Here is a 26,922-nt window from a genome sequence, read left to right as displayed (position 1 = left end):
TGCCTTGGTATTTTCTTTTCCCTTCTGTATTGTTGTTGATTTGACCGTTTCCTGTGGGATTTTTGCTTTGGGAATTGTCCTTTGGCTGTGGTGTCACCCAGAGCAGGAGTTCTGTAGCTGCTCCTGGACTGGACGTTCCCCTGCTGCTTGAACCTGGGAGACTCAGACTCAGCAGAAGGTCCTTCCCAATCCTTCCTTTCCAGGTGGTTTTGGAAGCATTGTCCCACCGTGTCCAGGTAAAAACCAGAGGAAAACTCCATGGGGAGGATTGTAATTTGATTTGAGGTGACAAAACCAACGGAAACTCAGGAGCCATCCCTTCATTTCCACGCCCAGCTGCTGTGATCGTAGCACCACGTGGGGTGTGGAGTCAGTAAAGGCCAAAACTCTGGAATTAATGCCCGGAATTAACCAGGATCCATTACAAACTCCCACTTTGGCCAGACGACATCAGTGTTCGCTGCCTTCCTGCACTAACGGGTTCATCCTGCCTTTTTTTAAGGCAATTAAACCAATTCGTGCCATTCTCGCTCTGATTCGTTAAATGAAATTCGAAGTTTCGATGCAATTAGTGAATTTAGACCTCGGCAAAGACTCTCCATTTTGCCTTAAAAAAAAAAAAAAAACCAAAAAACGGGAGGTGATTTCCAGCAGCCGCTTCGGGAAAACGGTGGCCGGGAATGTGAGGCAACTGCGCCACCTGCAGACAGCCGGAATCCCTGGAAAATCCAGAGCTCCTGGAAAACGGGAGGGACGTGGAACATCCCGGCCTGAGATACACCAACTGGACTCCTACCATCTCCTCAGCCACAGTCCATCCACTTGGACGCATTGAACTTGAAAGTTTCCTCCAACCTTGGTGATTTTATGGAATTTCAGGATCAAAAGGCATCATTAAAATTCAACGTTTTGAGCAAGAGGCATCACTGCTGATTTAAAATTCAATGTTTCGATGTACAAAACATTCAAAAAAAAAAAAAATAGGAACTGTTTTCGTGAAAAAGAATGAACCACTACATTTTTGAAGGAAGATCAGTGTGTTCTCCAAATCAAATTTTAATAAACAATAATAATAATAATAATAATAATAATAATTCTTCAAGTGTGTGATTCCATTTCTTTTAATTCCAATATAAAAATTAAAACTCTGCATAAAATATGCCGAAAAATACTACTTTCACACATGCAAGTGAAACTTAAGTGTCTCTAAATCTTGCACTTTGGCGTTACAGCCGAGGAAAGGAATGTGGCCCCTGGAATTCGAGGTGAGTGGGCAGGGAAATATCACTGAATCATACAGGAAGCTTTTAGGAATTCTAAAACGATTAGTGCTGGACTTCCAGATTCTTGCCCTTTTCCCAGAACTGGGCACTGTGCCGTACTTTTTCCCAAGTTCTTCGGGAATGACTCAAAAAGAGGCAGTGAGTAATGCAGTGACTCCATCAGGACGGTGACTAAGGCTCACTCCAAGATGAGCGACTCTGCACATCCCAGAGGCTCCTGGTGCTGGGCACAATCCCTGACTCATCCCAGTTTTTCCACAGGCACGTTGTTCCTCGGAGGAAGGAGGACTCGGAGCTCCTGCTGATCCCCCAGCAGGGATGGGGACAGGTGGTGCTCAAGTGTGCCCATAAAGTGGAGTTTTTAGGGGACCACACATCCCAAAAATCTGTCCTGTCACTGATCCCTCCAGAGCCACGTTCCCTACGGAATGTCCCTGTTTGCCACCATCCCACCAGAACCCCTTATCCCATCATCTCCTTGGCCACGGTCCCTTGGCTCCGGTAATTAATTAGCGTCCTCTCTTCTCTTGGTTAATGATTCTCTCCTTCCTCGTGTGAATTAATCCCGTGCCCAGCCCTTCTCCTATTTAGGCTCAGGTCGTTTCTTGGCTTGTGATCTTGGCCCTTGCCAGGATTCACTGGTTTAACCACAGCTTTGGGTTTGCTGGTTTCTCCCTTGCCTTGGGGGTTCTGCCGGCCGCCTTTTGTGGCCTGGAAATCCTGCACTGCCTGCATCCACCACCCGCGGAAATCCTTCCTCCTGAACTCGGTCAGCCTCACCTACACCTGACACGGCCGAAGGATGATGGAGGCCTGAATTTAACAAGGCGGTTCCACCCACCAGTAATTTGTTTTTCCGACACTTGCACATCACTCGCTGGCTGCTCTGTTTCACCGATTCCATCGCCTTTCTTGTCGATTTGGCTTGGGAACCTACAAAGATCAAACATCAAAGAACACCCTTTACATATTCCACGTTTGACAACAATCAGGAAGGCCCCTGTTTCACCACTCCCCTTCTCCCTGCAGCTCTCTGGGAAAACTGTTCAGGCTTTCCAACTGTTAACTATTATTTATTTGATTTTTTTTTTAAAAAACTCTTGCTGCTGAGACGTCAGGACGAATTGACCCCCTCAGCCGCACTCCTCGCCTCACACGCACGGAAACAACACAATTTCCGCCCTGAGGCGATTTTAATTTCGGCGACGAGTCCCTGACCCCCCCTCAGCAACATGGCGGCGCGTGACGTCACGACGCCGCGGTGACGTCAGACGCACGCGCAGCGCCCCGCCCCGTTCCGTTGGCTCCGCCCCCGCGAGGCCCCCGCGCCGCGGGGCTGCCCCGAGCAGTGCCTGACTCCATGGCCGCTCTCCCGGCGCCGCCGCCCGCCCCGTTCCCCGCCGCTCCTCGGGGCGGCTCCGCCCTTTCCCCGCCAGGCCGCTCCTCCCGGCGCTCGGCGGCGCTGCGGCCGCAGGAGTCGCTGCGAAGGGCGGTCGGGCGCGGTGGGGCAGCCCCGGGCGCTGAGCGGGCCGAGGCGGCGGCTCCGGCCGGGGCTGTGGGTGCGGGGGGAGCGGCGGCGGCTCCGCGCGGCCGAGATGCCGCTCTTCGCCCCCAACCCCTTCGAGCAGGACGTGGGTGAGCGGCGGGGCCCGGCGGGGCGGCCTCTTCGTCCCCTGCCTCCTCTTCTTCCTCCTCTTCTTCCTCCTCGTCTTTTTCCTCTTTCGTTTTCTCCGCGTCTTTCTCCTTCTCCTTTTCCTCCTCTGCTCCTCTCCCTGTTCCCCTCCCGCTGTTGCCCCGGGGTCAGTGTTGGGCCCGGTGCTGATCTGGAGGAGGGGATCGAGTGTTTGGGTGGGAAATTCGGGAACGACACGGAGCTGGGAGGGACGTGGCCGTGCTGAGGGCTCTGCACCGTGGGGTGAGGTCGGTGGTGCCACAGCCGACAAAGGCCAGGGCACCTGGGTCACACCTGGGTCACACCTGGGGAGTGCTCCGGGCTGGGACAAGTGTCCGGGAAACCGGGAAAGGCCCTGGGAAGTGCCGGTGACAGCGGCTGGACACGAGCCCAGGGGTGCCCAGGTGGGCAAGAGACCCCTGGGCTGTGCCAGCCCCGGTGTGACACAGCCCCAGGGCAGTGCCCGTCCCTGTGCTGGCACTGCTGGGACACCTCCAGGGCTGGGGACAGCTCGGGGACACGGGGGGCACTGAGGGGCTGGAGAATTCCTGAGGGAGCTGGGAAGGGGCTGGAGAATTCCTGAGGGAGCTGGGAAGGGGCTCAGCCTGGAGAAAAGGAGGATCCAGAGGGATCTTTTCCCTCTCTGGAATTCCCTGCCAGGAGGGGACAGTCGGGGGGATTTGGGATCAGGGGACAGCGACAGGAGGAGAGGGAACAGCTTCAGGGGAGCTCAGGGGGGACAGCAGCAGGAATTTCCCCATGGAAAGGGAGCTCAGGCCTTGGAAGTGCCCAGGGAGGTTTGGATGCCCATCCCTGGAGATGTCCCAGGAGGTGACACTCAGAGCTCTGCTCTGGGGACAAAGTGGCCATCAGGCACAACCTCCATAGTCTGGGAAGGCTTTTCCAACCAAAATAATCCTGAGATTCCTCCTGTCACTGTGGTGAGCCCAGGGCACTGCAGCTCCAGGGCATCCCTGGCTGCTCCTGACACATCCTGGCTGCTTTTGGGGGGCTCTGTTGGGCAAAACATCACCGGGTCCCTCTCTTCCTCACCCTCAGCAGCATCAAGGAATGTTTTGTGTCCCGTTTTGCTCTGACTCCTGAAGTTTCCCAGCGTGTCTGAGGTGTCTCTGTGCCTCCTGCCCTTCCCCTGGTGTTGCTGAGTTTGCAGGGATTCAGGGAATTGTGGCTGCTGTAAGATCAGCTGCTTTTTATCCTTTTATTGGTGATTTCTTCCCCAGGAGCACACTGGGCACATGTTGGGGTGTCTGTGCAGGGCCAGGAGTTGGGCTGGATGATCCTCATGGATCTTTTCCAGCTCGGGATATTCTGTGGTCCAGTGATTACAAAACCTGCCTGGGGTTGGGGTGAAGACTGTGACTCAGTTGTTTTGTTTTGTGTCCTGCCCTGACTTGTGCTGTGTTAAACTCGTGCTCTGTGTCACTCTTTTGTTACACAACGTCTCTTCTGAGTGGTGAAGAGGAAAAAAGGAGTGGAATAAGCAAGACACCGGGCTCAGCTTTAGGAAACACAAGAATTCAACATTCCTGGGATTTTTGTCACCAAATGGAAGAGATCTAGTGGCCGCACAATCTCTGTTTTGTTTGTAGAAGCTCAGCTAGTTTCTTGGTTTATTTATCACTTATTTTTCTGTTTCTGGTTTCAGTTCCCTGGTGCAGTTTTTGCTGTTTGGCCACACTCACATTTCATGTGGCTCAAACTGGTGGATTTGTACAAGTGGTTTATTTTTGAACTCTGCAGGATTCTTTAACAAACCTAAATGCTTCAAGGGCTCCCAGGCTGCAGAACTTCAAAAATGGGCCTCTGTTTGCTTCCAGTTTCTGAAACTTTACCCAGTGTATTATATTTTAATATTAATCATTTATAATTTATTATTATCACTTATTGAAATTTAGCTAGTACAACAGAATAGGAACTTGAATTATTTGGGTTAAATCTTAAAGTTCTCTGCCAGGAAAATTTTGTCAATAGAAGCTTAAAAAAAAGTCATTATTCTGTTGTAAATGAGACCATGTAAAATATCAGATTATCCCACGTGGATGGTCTGGGGGAGTGCTGAGTTGGGAATTTTGGTGCCTTTTGTTGGCTGCAGCAATGGGGCACATCCAGCTGCCTCTTCATCCATCTTCATCTTTCCTTGGAACACTGTGGGGAAAAAGGAAAAAAAAGCTCCTCTTCCTACCTAACCCCCTCAAGGGCTTACATTTCCTTTAAGTTTTATTTCCTTTTAAATTTTTTTTCTCTCTTATTTTTCTAGTATTTGGGGTTTTTTTCTAATTATTTTCTGTTTTTCCCCGTGCCACAGCTGGATTTATTGCTGTGATTCCAAACCTGAGCAGAGCCTTGGAATGTGCTTTGGCCACAGCTGCACATCACAACTCTGCTCTGGAGGAGGAGGAATGTGCCTGCTTTTATTGGAGAGGAAACCTCCAAAATAATAAAAAAAAAACTTCTGGGAGCTTCAACTTTCCTGTGTGGATGTGGTCAGAGTCCACGTGCTGTTTTCCCAACTTTGTCCTTTTCCAGAGCCTTTTCCCCCTTGCAGCAGCCTGGTTCCTTTGGAGTTTTGTTCTCCTGCCCTCTCTCCCAGGCCTGGGGAAGTGTTTTTGGTGCAGTGCAGAGCTCCAGGGATTGCTGGGAACAGGGATGAGGACATTCCCTGTGTCCCTGGGAAGTTTTTCTCTTTCATTCCAGGGTTGGAGTTGCCTTTTGGAGCTCTTGAACTTTGTCCTCCCGTGCCAGAACTGAGCATCATCCTCCTCCTCCTCCTGCTCCCAGCTGTTGAGCTTTCCAGGGGAATCTTTTCCAGGAGAATCTTTTCCATTTCATTCCTTTTTCCTCCCTAATCCAGCCCCCAAGGCCTTGCATTTCCCTTACATTTTCATTTTTGGATAATTTATTTTTCTTCCATTTTTCTCTTCCATTTTTCTCTTCCATTTTTCTCTTCCATTTTTCTCTTCCATTTTTCTCTTCCATTTTTCTCTTCCATTTTTCTCTTCCATTTTTCTCTTCCATTTTTCTCTTCCATTTTTCTCTTCCATTTTTCTCTTCCATTTTCTTCTTCCATTTTCTTCTTCCATTTTCTTCTTCCATTTTCTTCTTCCATTTTCTTCTTCCATTTTCTTCTTCCATTTTCTTCTTCCATTTTCTTCTTCCATTTTCTTCTTCCATTTTCTTCTTCCATTTTCTTCTTCCATTTTCTTCTTCCATTTTCTTCTTCCATTTTCTTCTTCCATTTTCTTCTTCCATTTTCTTCTTCCTTTTTTTCTTCCTTTTTTTTTCTTTTTCTTCCATTTTTCTTCCATTTTTTCTTCCATTTTTCTTCCATTTTTTCCATTTTTTTCCATTTTTTTCCATTTTTCTTCCATTTTTCCACTATTTTCCCACTATTTTTCCACTATTAATTTGTATTTATTCATTTGTTTATTTTTTTAATGTTTGCTTTATGACCTGCTTGGACTTCACCACCTTGGGACGTCTTTTCCAATGTAAATAATTCCATAATTCCGAGGTGAAAACTTCCTGGTGAAGCCTGTAAACATCAAATTTTTATTTCTCACTCCTCCTCAGTTTCTCGGGGATAATTCTTGTCTTCAACATTTAGGCTAAAATCTTGCAAATATTAATTTTTAATATTATTTTTATATTAATTTTTGATAAAATTTTGGATAAAAATTTGAAGAAAAGCTAATTAGACCTTTTTTTTTTTTTTCCTTACTGTTGTTTGGGTGTTTCTTTTCTTCTTGAACTGACAATATTTTCCAGCCTTTGCTTAAAATTCCTAATTTCTGAGCCTCCATTTTTATGATGCTTCTTTCTCATTCTTTGAGATTATTTTTGCTCTGCTCTCCCATCATGCCTTAAATATTTTTAAGGTACCACAGCCTCAGTGTTATTGGTTTTCTTTATATTACAAAAGATATTTTTTATATTTTATGTAATAAGCACGAAATTATAATTTAATATAATTGATATATTTGACATAAATTAAGAGTTGTTTACATTCATCTTGGTATTTCCAGGCTCTGGGATATAATCTCTATTAATCCCTCTCAAATCTTTCCAATTTTTTTTTTTTTGTTTGGTTTGGGGGTTTTTTTGGGGGGTTTTTTGTTTGTTGGGGCTTTTTTTGGTTTTTTGTTGGGTTTTTTTTTTTTTTTTTTTGGACAAACAAATGAAATTATTTCCTTTCCAGATTATTGGCCTCGATGAAACAAAACATTCACTTTTCAAGCAAAAAAAAAAAAAAAAAAAAAAAAAAAAAAGGCATTTAAAAAATGTTTTAACTGGATTTGTATGGCAAAAAATTATTTGAATCATCTGTTTTAATTCAGTTTTTTTAGGATGTAATAATACCACGAGTAGGGATCATTAGAGGCAGGGCTGCCCTGTCACTGCAGGTTCATCCTGGCTGAGATCTCTAATTAAACCCAAGCTGGAATTCTCTAATTAGACTCTACAGAGGCCAGGCAGACAAAGGAAAGATGTTTGGGGTTAAATCTCTGCTTTTATCTCCTGGCAAAACAGCATTGGGGTTTCACCTCCATCTCTTTGATACTTTTTTTTGATAAAAAAGTTCTTCCGTGTTTTGTGTAAAATCGGAATTATTCCTGTGCAGAAAAGGGTTTATTTCCCTTCATGGGCAAAGTGAGCAAGGAAAGTTGATTTTAGTGATGATACTAGATATAATTATATAATTATATAGTTTTATATATATATATAATTAAAAAATATGCTAAAATGGTTTAGCAGAAATTTTTTTTTTTGCTGGAAGTGCCCGAGCTGTGATTTTTTTGGTGCTAAATCAGTGCTCATTTTCTGTTTCTTGCCTAGAAAGTGACACAGGTGAAGAAACAATGGTGTATTTTAGCATATTTCTGGATTTTTTTAACCCGGGTCTTACTTGGCCAACCTGTCCCGAGGGAATTCAGGGCTGAAATAAGAAAATGTTGTGGAAGTTTGAAGGTGCAGAGGTGGAGCTGCCACCAGCCCAGGCTGAGGGAAAGATGGGACCAGGGAGGATCTGAGCATTCCCACACTTGGCTCAGTGCTCAGAGTGGCTGATTCCCTCGGGTTTGGGGCTTATTTCTGTGGATTGCCCGTCCCTTCTTGGGGAAAAACAAAGAGAAAAGAAACAATAATAATAATAATAATAATAATAATAATAATAATAATAATAATAATAATGCAGTGAACCTGGTTAGAGGGTTGGAAAGGCTGGGAGAGCTGGGAATGTTCCCCTGGAGAAGGGAAGGCTCCAGGCAGAGCTGGGAATGTTCCCTGGAGAAGGGAAGGCTCCAGGCAGAGCTGGGAATGTTCCCTGGAGAAGGGAAGGCTCCAGGCAGAGCTCAGAGCCCCTGGCAGGGCCTGAAGGGGCTCCAGGAGAGCTGCAGAGGGACTGGGGACAAGGGCTGGAGGGACAGGACACAGGGAATGGATCCCACTGCCAGAGGGCAGGGCTGCCTGGGGGATTGGGGATTGGGAATTCCTGCCTGGGCTGGGATTCCCAGAGCAGCTGTGGCTGCCCCTGGATCCCTGGCAGTGTCCCAGGCCAGGCTGGATCAATCTGGGATGGTGGGAGGTGTGGATTTGGGTTCAGGTCCCTCCCAGTGAGTGATCCCATGCCATTCAGGTTTTGGCTGGTGTGTGGTACAGATCAGGGCCGATCCTGAGGATTTTTCCCTGGGTTGTAAAGCATTCCCTCCTTTCCTGGCAGAGCTGTGCCAGGGCTTTGGGGCAGGAGCTCTCCAGACATTTCTCCTTTTGGCAGTGAGAGCAGCAAACAATTCCCAGCCCCTTCCCAGCTGCTCCTTTGAGGGCTCTCCCCTCTCCTGGATTCTCCTGGAACCGTGCAGCAGAGCAGCTCAGGGAGCTCAGCCAGAGAAAAGGGATTCATTGGACTTGGAATTCTTTATAAAAACACCCCAAGCTGCACATTTTGCTTTTTATCATTGTTTTTATAAACTCGATCTCAAGTCTGATGTTCCTTCATTAATTGGAGAGCTGCAGAGTCATTCCATGTTTTTAAAGGTTATGCTGTGCTGAAAAAATCATGGAAAATGCTTCCTCCCACATCTGTTTCTTCAGCTCTGTCTGTGTCTCAGCATCTGGGAAAGAGTTATCCTTCAGAATTGTTCCTGGGAGGGAGAAAAGCAGCTGCTCTTCAGGGAGGGAACCTTCCAGATCCCTGAGAGTTTGGGCCAGGACAGGGTTTGGATCTGCACTGTTGGGATCCAGGAGAAGGGACTTTGCTCCTTGTGGGAATGTGCAGGCTCAGGGACGAGTCCTGGGGTGAGGTGTGGGGGGAGCTGAGCTTGCTTTGGGATGGGGAAGGTGTGGGGTGAGGGATCAGCAGGGAAAAAGGAGCTCAGGGGGGATCTGGTGGCTCTGCACAATCCCTGCCAGGAGGGGACAGCCAGGGGGGATTTGGGATCAGGGGACAGGGACAGGAGAGGGAACGGCCTCAGGGGAGCTCAGGGGGGACAGCAGCAGGAATTTCCCCATGGAAAGGGAGCTCAGGGGCTGCCCAGGGAGCTTTGGAGTGCCCATCCCTGGAGGTGTCCCAGGAATTCCTGGAGGTGGCACTTGGGGACAAGGTGGGCATTGGGCACAGCTGGGACTCCATGACCTCGGGGCTCTTTTCCAACCTCATTTCTGGGCTCCTGAAGGCCAGAATCCCAAAGGCTTTTCCCAGAAGGGAATCTCCATCCCAGCCAAGGCCAGCAGCAGAGGTGTCCCTGCCCCAGCCCCTCTGGCAGGGACATTTCCTGTTCCCCACAGCCCCAAACCCCTCACAGCACCAACACAAAAGGAGCCCTGAACGTCCCTGAAATCCCAGTTTTGGACATTGGGGGGAAAATTCTTCCTGGAAAGGGAGCTCAGGGATTGGAACTACCCAGGGAGGTTTGGAGTGCCCATCCCTGGAGGTGTCCCAGGAATTCCTGGAGGTGGCACTTGGGGACAGGGTGAGGATTTGGGCACAGCTGGGACTCCATGACCTTGGAGGGCTTTTCCAACCGAAATAATTCCATAATTCTGAGGTGACAACTTCCTGGTGAAGCCTTTAAACATCAAAGCTTCCTCTTGCCACTGGAAGAATTGGGATTGTTTCTGCCATGGCAGGAAAAGCTGGTTATCATTTCCACTCAGGGCTCAGGAAAACTTCAGCAGATCCTCGGGAAGTACTTCAGGATCTCCTTGGGAATCTCTTCACTACTCAGGGATTGTATATCCAGGGAATCTGAAGCTTCCAGAGGCTGATTTGGCTTGTTTTTCCTTTTTTTTAAAAAAATTTTTAAAGTGTTTAAAATTGTGGGCACTCATTTATTTTCCACAACATCCATTCCTTTGTTATTCACGTCCTAAAATGTTGATGCACTTAAAAGAAACTTGAACATTTCTATCGTTTTGGGGATAAATTTTGAAGGTGGTTTGTGGTTTCAAAATAATATTTACTTCCTCTTAGTAAATATTCCAGTTTGTGAGGATAAATTGTGACCAGAATTCCAAATTTCCATCTTTGGGATGGAAAAAAGGGATTTGGAGCATTGGTGGGTGCTGTGTTTGTGTTCCCTTTGTGGAAATCCTTCTGCTGAGCAGCCCAAATAAAATTGAGTTCACTTGGTTAAAACTTCATCTTGAAGCAACAAACGCAATAAAACCTTTCATTTGCTGTTTATTAACTCAAACTGCAGGATTTTACATGGCATTGAAATAACCTGGCTAATAAGAACTGAAAAGCACAAATAAATACCATTAAGCCTTATTAATTAATCTATAGAATGAGTGTTCCTGCAGGGATTGGAACAAGATGAGCTTGGAGGTTCCTTCCAACCCAAATCATTCCATGGAGCCATGAAATCTTAATTAAGGATGCATTCTATTGATGGAATCTGAACCGAAGGAATGAATCACTTAATAAATCTCCTTTTTTTCCTTTTCCAGAGAAAGCTACAAATGAATATAACACCAGTGAGGACTGGGGGCTTATCATGGATATTTGTGACAGAGTTGGAAGCACTCCCAATGGGTAAGCTGAGCCTCAGCATTCCAGGGAATTCTGTGCTGCTGTGAGCAAGGAAATGTCACAGAAAACACATCTCAAAATGCTCAACCTTCCCAAAAACACCCAGTTGGCTTGGAAATCCTTGCAAAGGAAATGTTCCAGCATGATTCTGAGCAGAGCAATTTGTGTGTGCTGAGCACATTCCAGTTTGGTTTTTTTTGTTTGGTTGTTTTTTTTCCTGGAGTTTGGCACAGCACAGTTATTCATATTTAATGATCTGGCATCAATTTGGGGAAGTGACTGTGCCAGGAGGAGAAAATGAAATAATTTCTGTGCAGAAAAACACCTGGCAAAGACCAGGGGCTTTTTATGAGATTTCTGTGTTGGGATGTTGGGAAGAATGGGAGAGAAAAAGGGAAAAAAAAAAAAAAAGGGATTAAATCACGTGGAATCAGTTTAGCCTGAGTGGAACATAAATGGAATTTCAGTGGTTCTGTAGAGGCCAGAAGAATTTCCTGAATTTTTGAGTGATAACATCTTTTAAGTGTGGAATTCAACCTCAATTAGTGCATAGGCAGAATTCTTAAATAATTCAGAATTTTTAGCAGTTGTATTTAAAATTAAAATTGGGGGATTTTTTGGTTGGTTGGTTTTGGTTTTAATTGATCACTTGCCACAAGGAATAACAGCAAATCTGCTGAATCTGAGAATCTTCAGTCCTGAAGGCAAAAAATATCCTTTGAGTCCTTTATTAAAAATTAAATTTTTTAGTGCCACAAGACTCTTGTAGAGAGAACAGTTTTAAATCTGGTTTTGGAGGAAGGGATGTTGTAAAATAATGCAGAGATTTTTAAAAAAATCACCTATGCAGAAATAGAAGCGTATAAAACGCATAATTAAATCTAAAAAGGTGTTTTTGTATAGAAAACAAAACCCTAAATTCTGAATTTTAATTATAATCTAATTTCTGATTATTCCATTTTGTTTATAATTTTATTTTGTTATTAATATCATTTTATATAATTTATATAGATAATATTTATATCATTTTGGTTATAATTTAATGTCTAATAATTCATTTTCTCCCCTTCTGCCCTTGAAAATCATGAAGGTTGTTGCCTCCCCCAAAGAAAAACACAGCTTAAAATAACTGAGTTGACTTTGTTGCATGGTCTGTACATGAAATAAGATGAAAATATTAGGACTAATTATATTTTTCTGGCACAGAGGCTTTTCTGGGCTGTGCTAATCCAGCAGCTCAAGTATCTGCCAGTGATAGTATTTTTTAAAAAATGCTGCATCAGCCTTTTTTTTTTTTTTTAAGATTCCATGTTTTTAAATGTTCCAAAGATCAGTGTTAATGAAGCCTTTGATGTGCCTCAGCTCCTGCCAGCCATTAATGCTCATTTAAAGTGTGGAAAACCCTCAGCAGAAGCATTTAAAATTTAAAATTTATTATTCTCCACTCACCTCAGATTGGGCTGCAACAAATGACAAAAATCTTTTGTGTCCTCCAGGCTGTGGAAAAAAGGGGATCCAAGAGCTGGGAATTCAATCCAGTGGCCACTAAAATGACCATTTATTGGATCATCTCTTTATCTGGGGACAGTTCTTTCATTGCCTGGTTCATTTCCTGGCCTGGCAGCAGTTTTTTGGGAATGGATGTGGAATGCCAGGGGGAAAAAAGGGAATTTCTTCCAATCCAACACCCAGCTGAGGACAAACAAAGTGGTAAATTCCTGCCCAGTCATGAGAGTTTGAGTTTGGTGACATTTTTGCACAGTAAGTTCAGGTTTGGTGACATTTTTGTTCAATAAATTCAGGTTTGGTGACATTTTTGCACAATAGGCTCAGGTCTGGTGACATTTTTATTCAAGTAGCTCAGGTTTGGTGACATTTCTGTTCAATAAGCTCAGGTTTGGTGACTTTTTTGCACAATAGGCTCAGGTTTGGTGATGTTTTTGTTCAATAAATTCAGTTCTAGTGACATTTTTGTTCAGTAAGTTCAGGTTTGGTGACATTTTTGCCCAATAAATTCAGGTTTGGTGACATTTTTGTTCAATAAATTCCGGTTTGGTGACATTTTTGCACAATAGGCTCAGGTCTGGTGACATTTTTATTCGAGTAGCTCAGGTTTGGTGACATTTCTGTTCAATAAGCTCAGATTTGGTGACTTTTGCACAATAGGCTCAGGTTTGGTGACATTTTTTCTCAATTAGTTCAGGTTTGGTGACATTTTTGTTCAAGTAGCTCAGGTTTGATGACATTTTTGCTCAACAAGTTCAGGTTTGGTGACATTTTTGCCCAATAAATTCAGGTTTGGTGACATTTTTGCACAATAGGCTCAGGTCTGGTGACATTTTTATTCAAGTAGCTCAGGTTTGGTGACATTTCTGTTCAATAAGCTCAGGTTTGGTGACTTTTTTGCACAATAGGCTCAGGTTTGGTGACATTTTTTCTCAATTAGTTCAGGTTTGGTGACATTTTTGTTCAAGTAGCTCAGGTTTGATGACATTTTTGCTCAACAAGTTCAGGTCTGGTGACATTTTTGCCCAATAAATTCAAGTTTGGTGACATTTTTGTTCAATAAATTCAAGTTTGGTGACATTTTTGCACAATAGACTCAGGCCTGGTGACATTTTTGCGCCGTAAGCTCAGTTGTGGTGGAGGTTTGGCCTCATTCCTTGCACAGCTCCTGTCACTCCCATTTCTCCTCAATTTTCTTGTTCCTCTGCAGAGCCAAGGATTGCCTTAAAGCCATCATGAAGAGAATGAACCACAAAGTTCCCCACGTGGCTTTGCAAGCTCTCACAGTGAGTAACTCCCCAAATTTCCCCCTAAAAACCCTCCTGGAATGCAGCAATTCATTAATCAATTAATTAATGTCTTGATTACCCTTTGCAAGCTCTCACAGTGAGTAACTCCCCAAATTTCCCCCTAAAAACCCTCCTGGAATGCAGCAATTCAATACTTACTGATCAATCAATTAATTAATATCTTGATTACCCTCAGTAAATCAGTGTCCACGCTGAATTTACCTTTTATTTTGGATTATTTACGTTTTATTTTGGATTATCTGCACTAATTTTTTTTTTTTATTCGCACTAATTTTTTTTCCCTGCCTTTTCCCAATTATCTTTCTGCTGTCAGCTTTTAGGAGCCTGTGTCTCAAACTGTGGGAAAATCTTCCACTTGGAAGTGTGTTCCAGGGATTTTGCCACTGAAGCTCGAGCTATAATCAACAAGGTAATTATTTTAGAGCCTTCACTCCTGGGGGGGGGAGGATTATTTTGGGAACTTCTCCAAACTAATGTTGTAGTTAATACCCATTTTCTAGTTGTGGTGTGATGTGTTTTCACTGAAATCTCTGTAATTTTTACTCTGCAAAAATAATCTGTTGAAGAGCTGGCAGCTGATAATCCTGCAATTTTTTTACAAAATTACATGAGCAGTTTTAATTAAAATCTCTGTTCCTAAGCTCCATTAATTTGATCGTGATAAGTGCAGCTTTTCTTGGAGAGAGTTTTTATTAGGCTTGAAGGAAATTCCCGGGCTGAAGTGAAAGGGAGAGTGATGAGGAAGTGAAATGACATTTTTTACAAAGGAAAGGATAAAGCTACAGACGATCCTCTTTAGTTCTTGGAGATTCTGGGAATGTTGAATGAGGAAAATAACCAGGGAAAGGAGACTGAGATGGTTGGGGTCAATCTAAATCTGAATGTGGGGAACTGAAGAAGCAGGAACAGCTTTTCCCTAATTATTGCTCTGGTTGGAGGCAAAGCTGGTTAATGGCTTCAGAAGGAGTTTTCAGATCCATGGGAGCCCTGCAATCATCAGAGGCTGAGCAGAGCAATTAAGGAAAGTAATCAAATTGCTGGGAAGCAAAATGAGTTCACAGCTCTTGTGTTTCTGCCTTTCTGTGGCAAAAATAGGTCTCCAAAGTTCTCCCTTTGTTCCCGTTAGCCAGAGTCCATCAACACTGACCTTCAGCACCCAGGGGTGGGCAGGAATCCTGGAATTTCACCCAGGGGTGGGCAGGAATCCTGGGATCCCACCCAGGGGTGTGCAGGAATCCTGGGATCCCACCCAGGGGTGTCAGGAATCCTGGGATCCCACCCAGGGGTGTGCAGGAATCCTGGGATCCACCCAGGGGTGGGCAGGAATCCTGGGATCCACCCAGGGATGGGCAGGAATCCTGGGATCCACCCAGGGGTGGGCAGGAATCCTGGAATTTCACCCAGGGGTGGGCAGGAATCCTGGAATTTCACCCAGGGGTGGGCAGGAATCCTGGAATTTCACCCAGAGGTGTGCAGGAATCCTGGGATCCACCCAGGGGTGGGCAGGAATCCTGGGATCCACCCAGGGGGTGTGCAAGAATCCTGGAATTTCACCCAGGGGTGGGCAGGAATCCTGGAGTTTCACCCAGGGGTGGGCAGGAATCCTGGGATCCACCCAGGGGTGGGCAGGAATCCTGGGATCCACCCAGGGGTGGGCAGGAATCCTGGGATCCCACCCAGGGGTGGGCAGGAATCCTGGGATCCACCCAGGGGTGGGCAGGAATCCTGGAATTTCACCCAGGGGTGGGCAGGAATCCTGGGATCCACCCAGGGGTGGGCAGGAATCCTGGGATCCCACCCAGGGGTGGGCAGGAATCCTGGGATCCCACCCAGGGGTGGGCAGGAATCCTGGGATCCCACCCAGGGGTGGGCAGGAATCCTGGGATCCACCCAGGGGTGGGCAGGAATCCTGGGATCCACCCAGGGGTGGGCAGGAATCCTGGGATCCCACCCAGGGGTGTGTAGGAATCCTGGGATCCCACCCAGGGGTGTGCAGGAATCCTGGAATTTCACCCAGGGGTGGGCAGGAATCCTGGAATTTCACCCAGGGATGGGCAGGAATCCTGGGATCCACCCAGGGGTGTGCAGGAATCCTGGGATCCCACCCAGGGGTGTGCAGGAATCCTGGGATCCCACCCAGGGGTGTCAGGAATCCTGGGATCCACCCAGGGGTGGGCAGGAATCCTGGGATCTCACCCAGGGGTGTGCAGGAATCCTGGGATCCCACCCAGGGATGGGCAGGAATCCTGGGATCCACCCAGGGGTGGGCAGGAATCCTGGAATTTCACCCAGGGGTGTGCAGGAATCCTGGGATCCACCCAGGGGTGGGCAGGAATCCTGGAATTTCACCCAGGGGTGTGCAGGAATCCTGGGATCCACCCAGGGGTGGGCAGGAATCCTGGAATTTCACCCAGGGATGGGCTCTGGAGCACAATTTCTATGTTCTTGGGAATTAGTGACCCTTTATCCCCTTGGAGGAAATAATGGATAAAATTGTGCTTTTCCCTTCCCCTCCAAGAGAAAACGAGTTCAGACACGTGTGACAGAGGTCTCTGTGCTGACCCTGAGCCCAGCAAACCCTGTGCTGGAGGGAAATGCAGGTTGGAGGCCAGTTTTGGCAGTGCTCAGCCCACGCCGACCTCCCAGGCCTCAGTGTGATCTGATTCCTTGGCTTGGGAATCCTGTCCCAGGGCCAGGATGGGGAGAAGAACGTGGGAGCCTCAGGAATTCCAGGCAGAGCAGGAATTGATCTGTGATTGTCCCCACTCCAAGGAAATTCTCTTCCTTTAGCAGGCTGTCCCTGCAGCTCAGCTCCCAGCTGGGGAATAGAAGCTCTCCCTGTGGATTATCCTTCTGGATAATTCCTTTTTTTTGTGGGAAAAGCTGATTCAAGGAGACACAGATGAAGGTTTTGTGAGGTTCTCTCAGCTGGGACAAAGCTGTCCCTGGCATCTGAGGAGAAACTGCAGAGGCCAGAAAAGATGGATTGTAGGGAAAAGATTTCCTGTAGCATCAATTGTAGGGAAAGACAGGAGCTTATATCAGACCAATTCCTGTGGTTGGGAAGTGGAAAACAACACACCTGAGAAGGAATGAAGAGAAAATGGAGGTTAAATGGAGGGTGAGTAACACAGAGAGGCAGAAATTGGGGATGAGTGGGGTAGGCAGCCTGAATTTCTCCAGAATTAGTGCTCCAGGAGCTCAGCATGTTCTCTGCAATATCACATCAGGGTATAAAAGGTCAGATATTCTACACTCTGCTCACTAAATCCTCTCAATCTACACAATTACTGATAATTAAGAATATTCCTAATAAAATGGGATTGGTAACAACTTTGGTAAGACGTCTTCCTGTTCATTTTGAGGCTCAAAGATCCCTTTTAACCCAATTTTGTTTTCCAGGCTCACCCAAAAGTGTGTGAAAAGCTAAAAAGCCTCATGGTGGAGTGGTCAGAAGAGTTCCAGAAAGACCCACAATGTAGTTTAATATCTGCAACCATCAAATCCCTGAAGGAAGAAGGGGTCACTTTTCCTGCAGCAGGATCCCAGGTGAGAGCTGCTTTGGGACAGTGCTGGATCCCGAGCTCTGGGATTTCCCTTCCCCAAATCCCCATTTCCTGTCTGTGTCAGGAGTTAGCCTGCATTTGGAGTGGTTTCTTTTTCACTTGGGTGGGTTTTTATTCCTAATCTAACAGCAGATATGATACCAGGTGGTGGTTGTTTTTTTAATTTTATTTTATTATTATTCCTGACTTTTATTATTGACACTTCTAAATATTTCCATGTTATTCAGTCCTGAAAACTGAAATGACCATTTCTGTTACAATCTCCTTACACAAAATTTACTTTCCTCTATATGAAACGCAGAGGATTTTTTTTTTTTTAAACTTTTACAAACACTGTGAGTTTTTTAACTTTTACAACCCCTCCTTCCTCCACAAAGATGTTTTCACTTCTAAATCTGATCGATGTGTAAAACATATGGCAGAAACATGGAAGAGTTGAGCACTGGCACCCAAATGCAGTTCCTGGTGGGAATGAAAACTCCAGGAATGATTTCACTCTGCTGCTGGGGAGAATTGTAGGATTTAAATCAGCAGCTCCCAACTGGAGCCTCTTCTCTCTTGAAGGGAGGATAAAGGTGGAAAGAGTAATTTAAATTAGTATCTTCACTGTAATAAATACGACTAAAATAATTATTTCAATAAAAATCAGTTATTTCAACTAACGCTCATTATTTATTTGACTTTTTTTTCCCTGCTGAAAACAGGAAAAAAACCTCAAAACCTGAAGAGTGGTGATTTTTATTTCTAGGAGATCACCTAGATTCCATAATCCACCTGCTCAGGAACAACTTGGTGCTAATTTTTTTAATAGATATAATTCTGGAGATTTGATTTTCATTTGTCCCTGTGTTGTTGCCACCTTTGCAGGCTTCCACCAGTGCTGCTAAGAATGGCTCCTCATCCAGTAAATCCAAGGAAGATGAGGATATAGCTAAAGGTGAGTTCTCTGTCTCCTGTCTTGGGTTAGACTTCAGAAGTTGTGTTAAAAATCAGGAAAAAGGGAATTTGGGCTCTTTCCTGCTGCACAGACTTGAAATCAAGGGCACAGCAGGCTGGGAATTGTGTGGAATTGTGGATTTCCAGGTGTTTGTTTCCCTCATCCATGAGGATTTGGGGTATGACACATTCCCCCCCATCACACATTATTTTATACATTAACTCCCAATACTACAGCAGCAGGTACAGACCTTGTTTAAATAAAAGCTCTTTTTGCTAAATCAAGGGTTCAAACTGCTTTGTCTCCAGGGATAAACCCCACCAACTTGTTCTTTTTTCCTCTCTGCCCTTCCTGCAGCTATTGAACTGTCTTTGCAAGAGCAGAAACAGCAGCAGATGGAGACCAAATCCTTGTACCCATCTGCAGAAATGCCACAGAACCCCCAGAGCCTGAGGAAGGTGCGAGCTCTGTATGACTTTGAAGCTGTCGAGGACAATGAGCTCACCTTTAAAAGTGGAGAAATTATTTTTGTTTTGGATGACAGGTACAATATCACACTCAGGTGGAGCTGACTTGGTTCCACCACTGTTGTTTCCTCAGGGTAGCACATTTTTCCTCTGATGCCTGTTTTTATTTTTCCCCCCCTCTCCCCACAGAAATGTAATTGTCGCTCTGCCCTCCCTCACATCCCTTCCTCTTCCTTTCATCTTCCCAAATTCCTGGTTTCTCACCTCAAATCATTTTTTAGTGCAGGGAGAGAACCTTGAGTATTTCATCCCATTTGTAGTTTTGAAGATAAATCTTAATTGGTTGTCTGACATAATGACATCAAATGCATTGGCACCACATTCCATCTGCTTCCAGCAATTGTTAAACCTCTGGCTATCAAGAATCACATTTGCCAAGAATAAAGCTGATTCAAAATAGCTAAAATAATGATTGTTGTTAACACCTATAGGGATATATACAGCTTTAAAAGGCTGGCAAGTAATCAATGTAAAGAACTGATGAATTGTGTTCCATTTTCAGTGATCTCTTGATTCCTTTTCCTTCCCTCCCCTCCCCTTTCCTCCAGCTCCTGTTTGGCTTTGTGCTAATCCCTGAAAACATTCTATTATTCCCTTTTAATATCTCGGAGTTTTGGTTAAAAAAACCCCACCAAGTACATCTCTGAACCTCAGGTTTTCAATAAAACCCCCCAATATGCCCTGGCTGTGTTCACCCCAGAGTTGTGTCATCCTGCTTTGTTCCCCCAGTGATGCCAACTGGTGGAAAGGGGAGAACCACAGAGGAGTGGGGCTGTTCCCATCCAATTTCGTCACCTCTGACCTGACTGTGGAGCCCGAGGCAGGTGAGTTACCTGCTGAAATGATGGATGGGTTATTTCACAAAGGCTGAAATGATGGATTATTTCACAAAGGCAGCTTTGTGCTGCAATCCTAATTAGCCCAGCAGTAAAATAATTTCCTTTATCAGCCCCAGGAAAGAGCTGTGAGACATCCTGCCCTTGTTTCAAACAATCAAGCACAGATCACTCCGTAACTCACTTTAATTTCTGCCTCTCTTTTTCTTTTTAAGTTATTACCGTTTTCTGTGACAGGATTTTGGTTTGATTCACCATAATTCCTTGTCAGCAGCATATTTACAAATCCAGCAAATTGCCATTTCAAATGTCACGGCGTCTTTTCACACAGAAAAATAACAAGGAGCAAATGTTTGTTTAAAGTTATCACAGCAACAGAGAGAAGAGAAACTCATCTCTGTTCTTTCAGCAGCTGTGGATAAAATCTCTGCTCCTGAGGACACTGCAGAAGAAATTAAGAAAGCAGAACCTGAGCCAGTTTATATTGATGAGGTATGGAGCCACTTTCAAACAAAATATTGCTTTTAAAACAATTTAAAACAAACATTTTCCATTCTTTGGGTGCTGAACGTTGGCAGATGATTCTTTGTCTCTAAAGAACTTTTATTTGAATATTAAACCAGTCTTGGCACGGCTGAGAAATCAAAGTTCATCACCTTGGCTTCCCCTTTCAGGACAAGATGGATAAAACACTGCAGGTCCTTCAGAGCATAGATCCCACGGATTTAAAGCTTGACTCTCCAGATCTCCTCGACTCAGAAGGTACTTGCAGCACTAAATGAGCTCTTTTTTTATGGCTTCTTCTCACAATTACCTTTTGTGGATTGAGCTGGGAGTTCTTTGTGATTATTTTAAGCTGAGGGGAGCTGTGCTCTGTACTAACAGTGCTGGAGAACACTTACTTCACCGTGGGAGTGTGGGGCTCTGGGGATAATTTGAATTTTTTTTAATAGTTCCAAGCCAGCTCCATGTTTAGCAGAGTCATTTGCATAACTCCCAGCTCTGTAAAATAACTGAGCTTTGCAAGATCCATCGACCAATCCCTGAAATAAATAAGCAATTTATTTTACTGTAGCTGGATAAAATATTTTTGGCCGCATTTAAACATTTAATTGTGCAAGAAGACATCAACTGCCTCAACACTTTGTCTTCACAGATATCTGCCAGCAGATGGGTCCAATGATAGATGAAAAACTAGAAGAGATAGATAGGTGAGCACAATTTCTTCACTGATTTCCTTCACATTGGGCAGTTTTAATTATATCTTTTGGTACTTTCATCTCTTAAGCTAGAAAACCTGGCGAGAAAAACTTATCAGCTTTACCTTTGTTTTTTTAATGCTGAAATACCAAGTTCTGAGTGTGCTCACTGAGGTTTGATTGCTGCTCTCCCAAAATTCACTGCACAGGTCATGGATGCGTTTTTCTTTTGGCATTTTGTGACCGTAGCCTCCCCCAGCCTGTCTGGAGGTTGGAGTTTTCAGTCTGTTGGGGATTATTATTCCATGTTTTCCTCACCTCTCCCTGTTCAGGTTTGGCTGAAGGAGCTGATGAGGAAGATGGAGAGGGATTGGGGACAAGGGCTGGAGGGACAGGACACAGGGAATGGATCCCACTGGGAAAGGGGAGATTTGGGTGGGGGATTGGGAATTGGGAATTCCTGCTGGGCTGGAATTCCCAGATTTGCTGTGGCTGCCCCTGGATCCCTGGCAGTGCCCAAGGCCAGGCTGGATCACTCTGGGATAGTGGAAGGTGCCTGTGGCAGAAGGTTGGAATTAGATCTTTTAAGGAAGGTCCCTTCCAGCCCAAACCATTCCATGATTCTGTGACTCCTGGGGATATTTAGGGGTGAAAAGAACAGGGAATTCCACCTGGGAATTGCTGCTTTGGTGCCAGCAGTGCTCGTGCAGCTCTTGGATTTTCCTTCCAGTCCCACAACAGCAATTTCTCAATATAAATGGGTTAAAAATTGACCTTTTAGGAGCTTTTTTTGCTTTTTTTTTTCCCTCCTGTTCTTTCCTGCCCATGACAGCTGTCCCAGCAGCTCAGTGCCCTCTGCATTTGTTTTGGAACAGGAAACATTCCGAGTTATCCGAACTGAACGTGAAGGTTCTGGAAGCTCTGGAGCTCTACAACAAACTGATGAATGAGAGCCCCATGTACTCAGCCTACTCCAAACTCCAGCACCCTGCACAATTCCCACCCACCTCCTCTGGAGTCTCTGTGCAGGTCAGTATCCCTGGAATCTGGAAATTCCCTGGAATCTGGAAATTCCTTGCTACTTAGCCCTGTTCTCCAAAAAAAAAAAAAAAAAAAAAAAATTCCCAGCCAAAACTGAAGGGAACTCATGACATTGCCTTTGCAAGAAATTGGGATTTATGCACTAGAACAGAAGGTTTTGCTTGGCCACTGTTGAAAATTCCCAAAGATCCCTTCCATAATTCATTTCTTGCAGTTGGAACTGGGTGTTGCAGCAGCTTGGTGGATATTCTTGCTGTGAGTCATGTCAATCTCCAAGTAAAATGTTCCCTTCTTATCCAATGGTGGGGATGGGAGGGAACTGGAATATCAGGGTATTAATCCCAAGTGTATTTTTTGCTAAATATAGAAGCACTCTGCTTTTAGCTCCTTTTGCCCTTAGAAAAATGAACATTTTGTATCAGTTCTAAACACGCTGTATCTGTGCTCCAAACTGTTTTACACTGTCCCTAATGATGGTGTGAGGAATAAACATGGAGGGGAAGCAGAGATTTTCAAAAAGCACAGAATGAGAGGGGTTTTTGCTTGAAGTGAATTTTACTTTCATGTTAATTGTTCAGTGGGAAAAGAATAGTTGCCATAGCAACTGCTAGATCTGAAAATATGTCAGTTAAAAGTAATTCTGTGTCCTTAACTCCCTGTAACGACGGAAAATTCATTATATTTGGAGGTTACAAAGTAATTTAAGCCAAAAGGCAACTGGAGTTTGCTGTTTCCTCCCAAGACTGGTGCATAGAAATGCTGGGCTTTATTTGAGACTAACCTGATTATCCCAAATCCAACCAGCAGCTCCAGCCTGTGCCACCTGAATTTGGAGGGAATCTTGCATTATTTCAACCAGAATGTGAAGAAACCGCAGATTTTTGCTTCCAGCTTTAGAATATTCTGGTGGGTTCATTCCAAAGTGTGCTAAGGCCCAAATCCTCCTGGGTTTGCTTTGATTTGCAGTCGTATCCTGTGCAGCCTCCCAGTGGGAATTACATGATCCAGGGGGTGTCCATGTCCCCAGGATACAGCCTGGCCCCGGAGCAGGTGGCTCAGGTGAGGTCTGTGCCTCAGAGCATCACTTCTGCAGCCACTCAGCCACCTCCAGCTGCTTATTTAAGGTATGGATCCAGCCAATTCTTCTTCCTGGGGGGAGCAATTTTGTCACTTTGCGTGTTCTCGTGGCATTTCCGTTCAGTGACACCTCGTTTTTAGAGGAAAACACCCATTTTACTGAACCAGGGAGCACTGAGAGAGTTATTCTGGATAAAATTCATCCTGCACCAGGAGGCTTCCCAGGAAGGTTGAAAAGGAACCTCTGACCTCAGCTTTAAGCACTCAGCACCGAAGGTTAAAAATTAAATAGTAGGAGTAAGTTAAAGAGTAAGTTGAAAAGAAAGGGTAAGTTAAAAAATAAAAGATTATTCTCATGTAAAAGATAATTCTTATGTAGTAGAATTATTGAGCTGCCCAAAAGGATTTTGAGGGTGACAACGTTTTTCCTGCAAAAACCATAAAAAATTGCCATGTTATAGGCATGGAAACACCTATGTTACAGGCATGAAAAGTATTGAATTCCTGGGAAACTCTGGTTATTAACATGTAGGAGTAACAAGAGGGGAACTGCCAGGCCAGAGCTGATTTAAGTTGAGAGCATGCACGTAAAAAACCCATATTCTTGCAGCCGCCAAAACACAAAATACCTTCAAAAATGACCACTTTGGTCGCGTTCTTTTCCAACGTACATATTTTGGCAGCTCCCAGCTCGCTGTGGGGCTGTCCCTTGGTGGTGTGGGAGGGCAGAGGCTGGCCCTGAGCTGTCCCTGTGAGCGTGGCTGCTGTTGTGTCCCCACAGCCCCGAGCTGCCGCAGCCCTTCCCGAGTGTCCCGAGTGTCACCGGCACTGCCGCCTTCCCCCAGCACCAGATGGGCATGGCCGTGGACATGGCAGCATTCCAGAGCAACCAAGGACCAGCTTACCCCGTGCCTCTTCCTGCTCACTCCCTGCTCCAGCAGCAGACCAATTTCCATCAGCAGCCTCTGCTTTAAAGGGCCACGATGGAGGAGTGGTGACCCAGCCATCCTTGGGAGTCCCTGCCGTGGATATCCGAGTCCGTTCTCCTCTCCAACAGCCCAACTCACCACGTTAGGGTGATGCAGAGTAAAAATAGGCACCAGCTCTGATGGTTATTTGCATTTTTGCATCCTGAACTAGATTAAGGGATGGTTTAAAATAATTTCCCCGTTCCTCCCGAGTCCCTTTTCTGGTTTTTTTTTTATTATTTTTTATTTTTTTCCTTCCTTCCCTGCGCTTTCAGGAAACGCCACTTGTGAATCTCTGAAAGATTGTCCCAAAATAATTCTCTTTTCCAATGTGTTTTCTGGAAGCTTGAGGATGCTGAGATTATGCTGTTGCTTTGCCTCCTCTGGTGTCTTCTGTAATCCTTCTGTCCCAGTGGCTTTAGGGAATCTCTGCAGTTGGGAGTCCCCTTCCTGAAGGACACGCCAAGGGATCCCTGGCTCCAGCTGGAAGAGGAAACTCTGCCACTCAGGACCACATCCCTGTGGAAACAGGAGAAAAAGAGGGGTTTAACAGTGCTGCCTCGGTATTTGGGAAAACACAAGAGAATTGCTGTGTTTTTCTTGGGGAAAACCAAGTTTTCCTGGTGTCTTGGCAGAGGTGGCCCTGCCAGCACGAGGCTCCTTGGGAAGAGCAGGCAGGGGATGCTCCCAGCTGCCTGTGTGGGCACTCCATGAGCCAGGAACTTGCACAGAATCTCTCTTCAGTTTTCCTTTCTGGCTGGATGTAGAAGTGAAGGAGCTTTGTAATTGGGAAGGAGGGGGCTGGAGAAGGTTTGGAGCTGCTGAAGACTCTGAGGATCTGTTTCTTTTCCAAGGGGAAACATGGATCGTCTTGATGGGACCAGAGGGTGCTGCCTCTCTTGGATCTCCTCTCTGTGCCACTGTGATTATGTCTAAACAAGCCCTGAGCCCAGAGGAGCTCCTGCACCGTTGGGGAAGGGGGATTTGAGCACATCCCACGTGCTGCTGGGTGGGATTGGGCTCCTGTGCACGTGGAAAGCCAGAGCCCTGTCCCTGGAGGAGGGATTGCCTCAGAGCACGGCACACGTGGCACTTGGTGAGGAAAGAAATCCAACAATTTCTTCCCTGATGCACTTTTTAAAGGGTGGGGTTTGTCCAAGGGAGCACATGAACTGCATTATCCTTTGGGAAAATGGGCTTGCTTTCTTTTTCTTGTTTCAACTGCTGAAAAGAAAAAAAAAAAAATCTCTTCATCCTCCTATTTACCTCCTCAGCGGAGCATGGTCACATTTATCCTGCCTTTAACCACCTCTGGTGAGTGATAATCCTCAGTTTGGGGAAATAATGGAAGCAAATTACTGATAAAAACATCTCAATTAAATGCAGGAGGCTCCCAGATGTCTAAATAAGCATTTTTGATGTAGAAATCTCAGCCCAGACTGGAGTTCTCTGGCTGCTGAGTGACAAAACCCACCCTTCACTCAGCACCTCCTCCATTTATTTTCCCTTCTATTTAATTATTTGCTGTCTTGACCTTATGTTTGCAGCCTCATGCTAAAAGTGTTCAGCACCTGCTCTTTAAATCACTTTTTATTTAAATGTGTGCAATTGGAAGGAGAGTTTTATCTTTCCTTTGGACATGACTTTAATTTGTCTTGATCCTTCCCCTGGAAGTAGCTCAGTACAAATGACACACGTGGCAACACTGAAGTATTTTGAGAACTTGTTCCTTGTGTCTTTTGAGGAAAACTGATTTATTTCAATGCTGCTGTTCCAAATTCTTATCGTTTGGAGCTTTTATTTGTCGGAGTTTGCTTCACCCCAAGTTGGTTTGGGGTCGAATTAAACCTCGCTCTCTTGCTATGACTTCTCCATGTTTGTTAGGAAATTTAAATTCTGGGAGGTTTTTTTTTGGATTCTGAGCTTTGGGCCAAGAGAAATCTTCAATTGAGCCAGCCAGATGTGCTTGGAGGATGTTAATTGTCAAGTATAAATAATGTATATACTCATTTGTCGGAGATTTTCTACACAGCTCCACACATGCCTGAACTTTTCTAAAAGCAGGATTTGTTCTTCTGTCACCTCTTCTACTCCTAACTCCGTGATATGCAACTTGTAGATAGTGTAAAATAATTTAATTATTATAAAACCAGTGTATTTAGAAGGGGGTTGGTGTTTCTCTTCATACTTCTAGACATGATCATATTTATTTTTAAGGCCTGATTGTAACTGAACATGCTGCCAAAGGATTTCTCTAACTCCAGATTTCTACCTTAGGTTTCTACCTGCTGTTTTCTATCAGGAATTCAGGGTGGAGAACTCCTGCTTTTTTTCATATGAACCCTTAACATAGGAACCTGGGCGACTTTCTAAGGAGACTTTTCATGTGATCTTTTTGTTTCATGGGTGTTAAATATCACTATGAGATCCATGTCCTTCCTTGTGAGCTGGGGACCTGTTGTGTCTGTTCAGTTTGTCACCCCAGAGTGGTCTGAGGGGTCGTGTGCTCTGTCACCTGATGTCACCCACGCTTTGTCTCTCCAATTGGCTCCAGAAATAATGTTAAAAATCAGATTATTGAAACCTTCCAAGTGCTGTGGTGTGTTCTTTGGTGGGGGATGGCCCTGGGCTTGTGGGACTCTGGCCCTCGATGCTGTGGCCTCTCTCAGGGATTATTTCCTGAGATGAAGGTGATTTTCTGCCCTTGTTTTTGATCTTTTCCAACGACTCCCAGGCACTGCTCGTGCTTGCACTGCGAGGTGTCTGTGCAGTGAGTAAGGTTTGTTAACAAACACACCCAGGAGAATTCCCTGCTCAGAGTCTTGTGATCATGGCTGAGAATTCTGCCTCATCCCAAAAAATCAGGATGAGTTCCTGAGCCTTAATCCTGCTGCTGAGGCTGTGTATGGACACAAAAAAACACCTGAGAATTCTGCCTCATCCCAAAAAATCA

General features: G+C 45.1%; 1 protein-coding gene across 4 annotated transcripts; it reads left to right on the top strand.

Moving 5' to 3' along the window:
• The first annotated feature begins 2,644 nt into the window (after positions 1 to 2,644).
• On the top strand, positions 2,645 to 26,552 carry STAM2 (signal transducing adaptor molecule 2). Of its 4 annotated transcripts, none has more exons than XM_066323200.1 (14): positions 2,646 to 2,918; positions 10,921 to 11,005; positions 13,719 to 13,794; positions 14,132 to 14,227; positions 17,221 to 17,367; positions 18,252 to 18,321; positions 18,679 to 18,865; positions 19,578 to 19,672; positions 20,097 to 20,176; positions 20,359 to 20,446; positions 20,841 to 20,895; positions 21,759 to 21,912; positions 22,891 to 23,048; positions 23,783 to 26,552. In XM_066323200.1, exons 1-14 carry the CDS (start codon positions 2,879 to 2,881, stop codon positions 23,973 to 23,975), a joined length of 1,524 nt encoding a protein of 507 aa, XP_066179297.1. In that variant the 5' UTR covers positions 2,646 to 2,878; the 3' UTR covers positions 23,976 to 26,552. The 4 variants fall into 4 exon arrangements, with proteins under 4 accessions (XP_066179298.1, XP_066179297.1, XP_066179296.1 ...); XM_066323199.1 differs by having other exon boundaries at positions 20,094 to 20,176; XM_066323201.1 differs by lacking the exons at positions 18,679 to 18,865; positions 19,578 to 19,672 and having other exon boundaries at positions 2,645 to 2,918.
• Positions 26,553 to 26,922: the final 370 nt, after the last annotated feature.

The sequence above is a fragment of the Sylvia atricapilla genome, chromosome 7, assembly GCF_009819655.1.
Source record: "Sylvia atricapilla isolate bSylAtr1 chromosome 7, bSylAtr1.pri, whole genome shotgun sequence".
Taxonomy (NCBI): domain Eukaryota; kingdom Metazoa; phylum Chordata; class Aves; order Passeriformes; family Sylviidae; genus Sylvia; species Sylvia atricapilla.
Note: the sequence above shows the minus strand (reverse complement) of the source record. Positions and strands in the feature narration are given on the sequence as shown.

What these genes read in the sequence shown, in the direction of transcription:
- STAM2 (XM_066323199.1), top strand. Translation starts at nt 2,879, where the DNA reads ATGCCGCTCTTCGCCCCCAACCCCTTCGAGCAGGACGTGG. An exon ending in CTCGAGCTATAATCAACAAG is followed by an intron (nt 14,228 to 17,220) that starts GTAATTATTTTA and finishes TTTGTTTTCCAG; the next exon opens with GCTCACCCAAAAGTGTGTGA. An exon ending in TTCCTGCAGCAGGATCCCAG is followed by an intron (nt 17,368 to 18,251) that starts GTGAGAGCTGCT and finishes CCACCTTTGCAG; the next exon opens with GCTTCCACCAGTGCTGCTAA.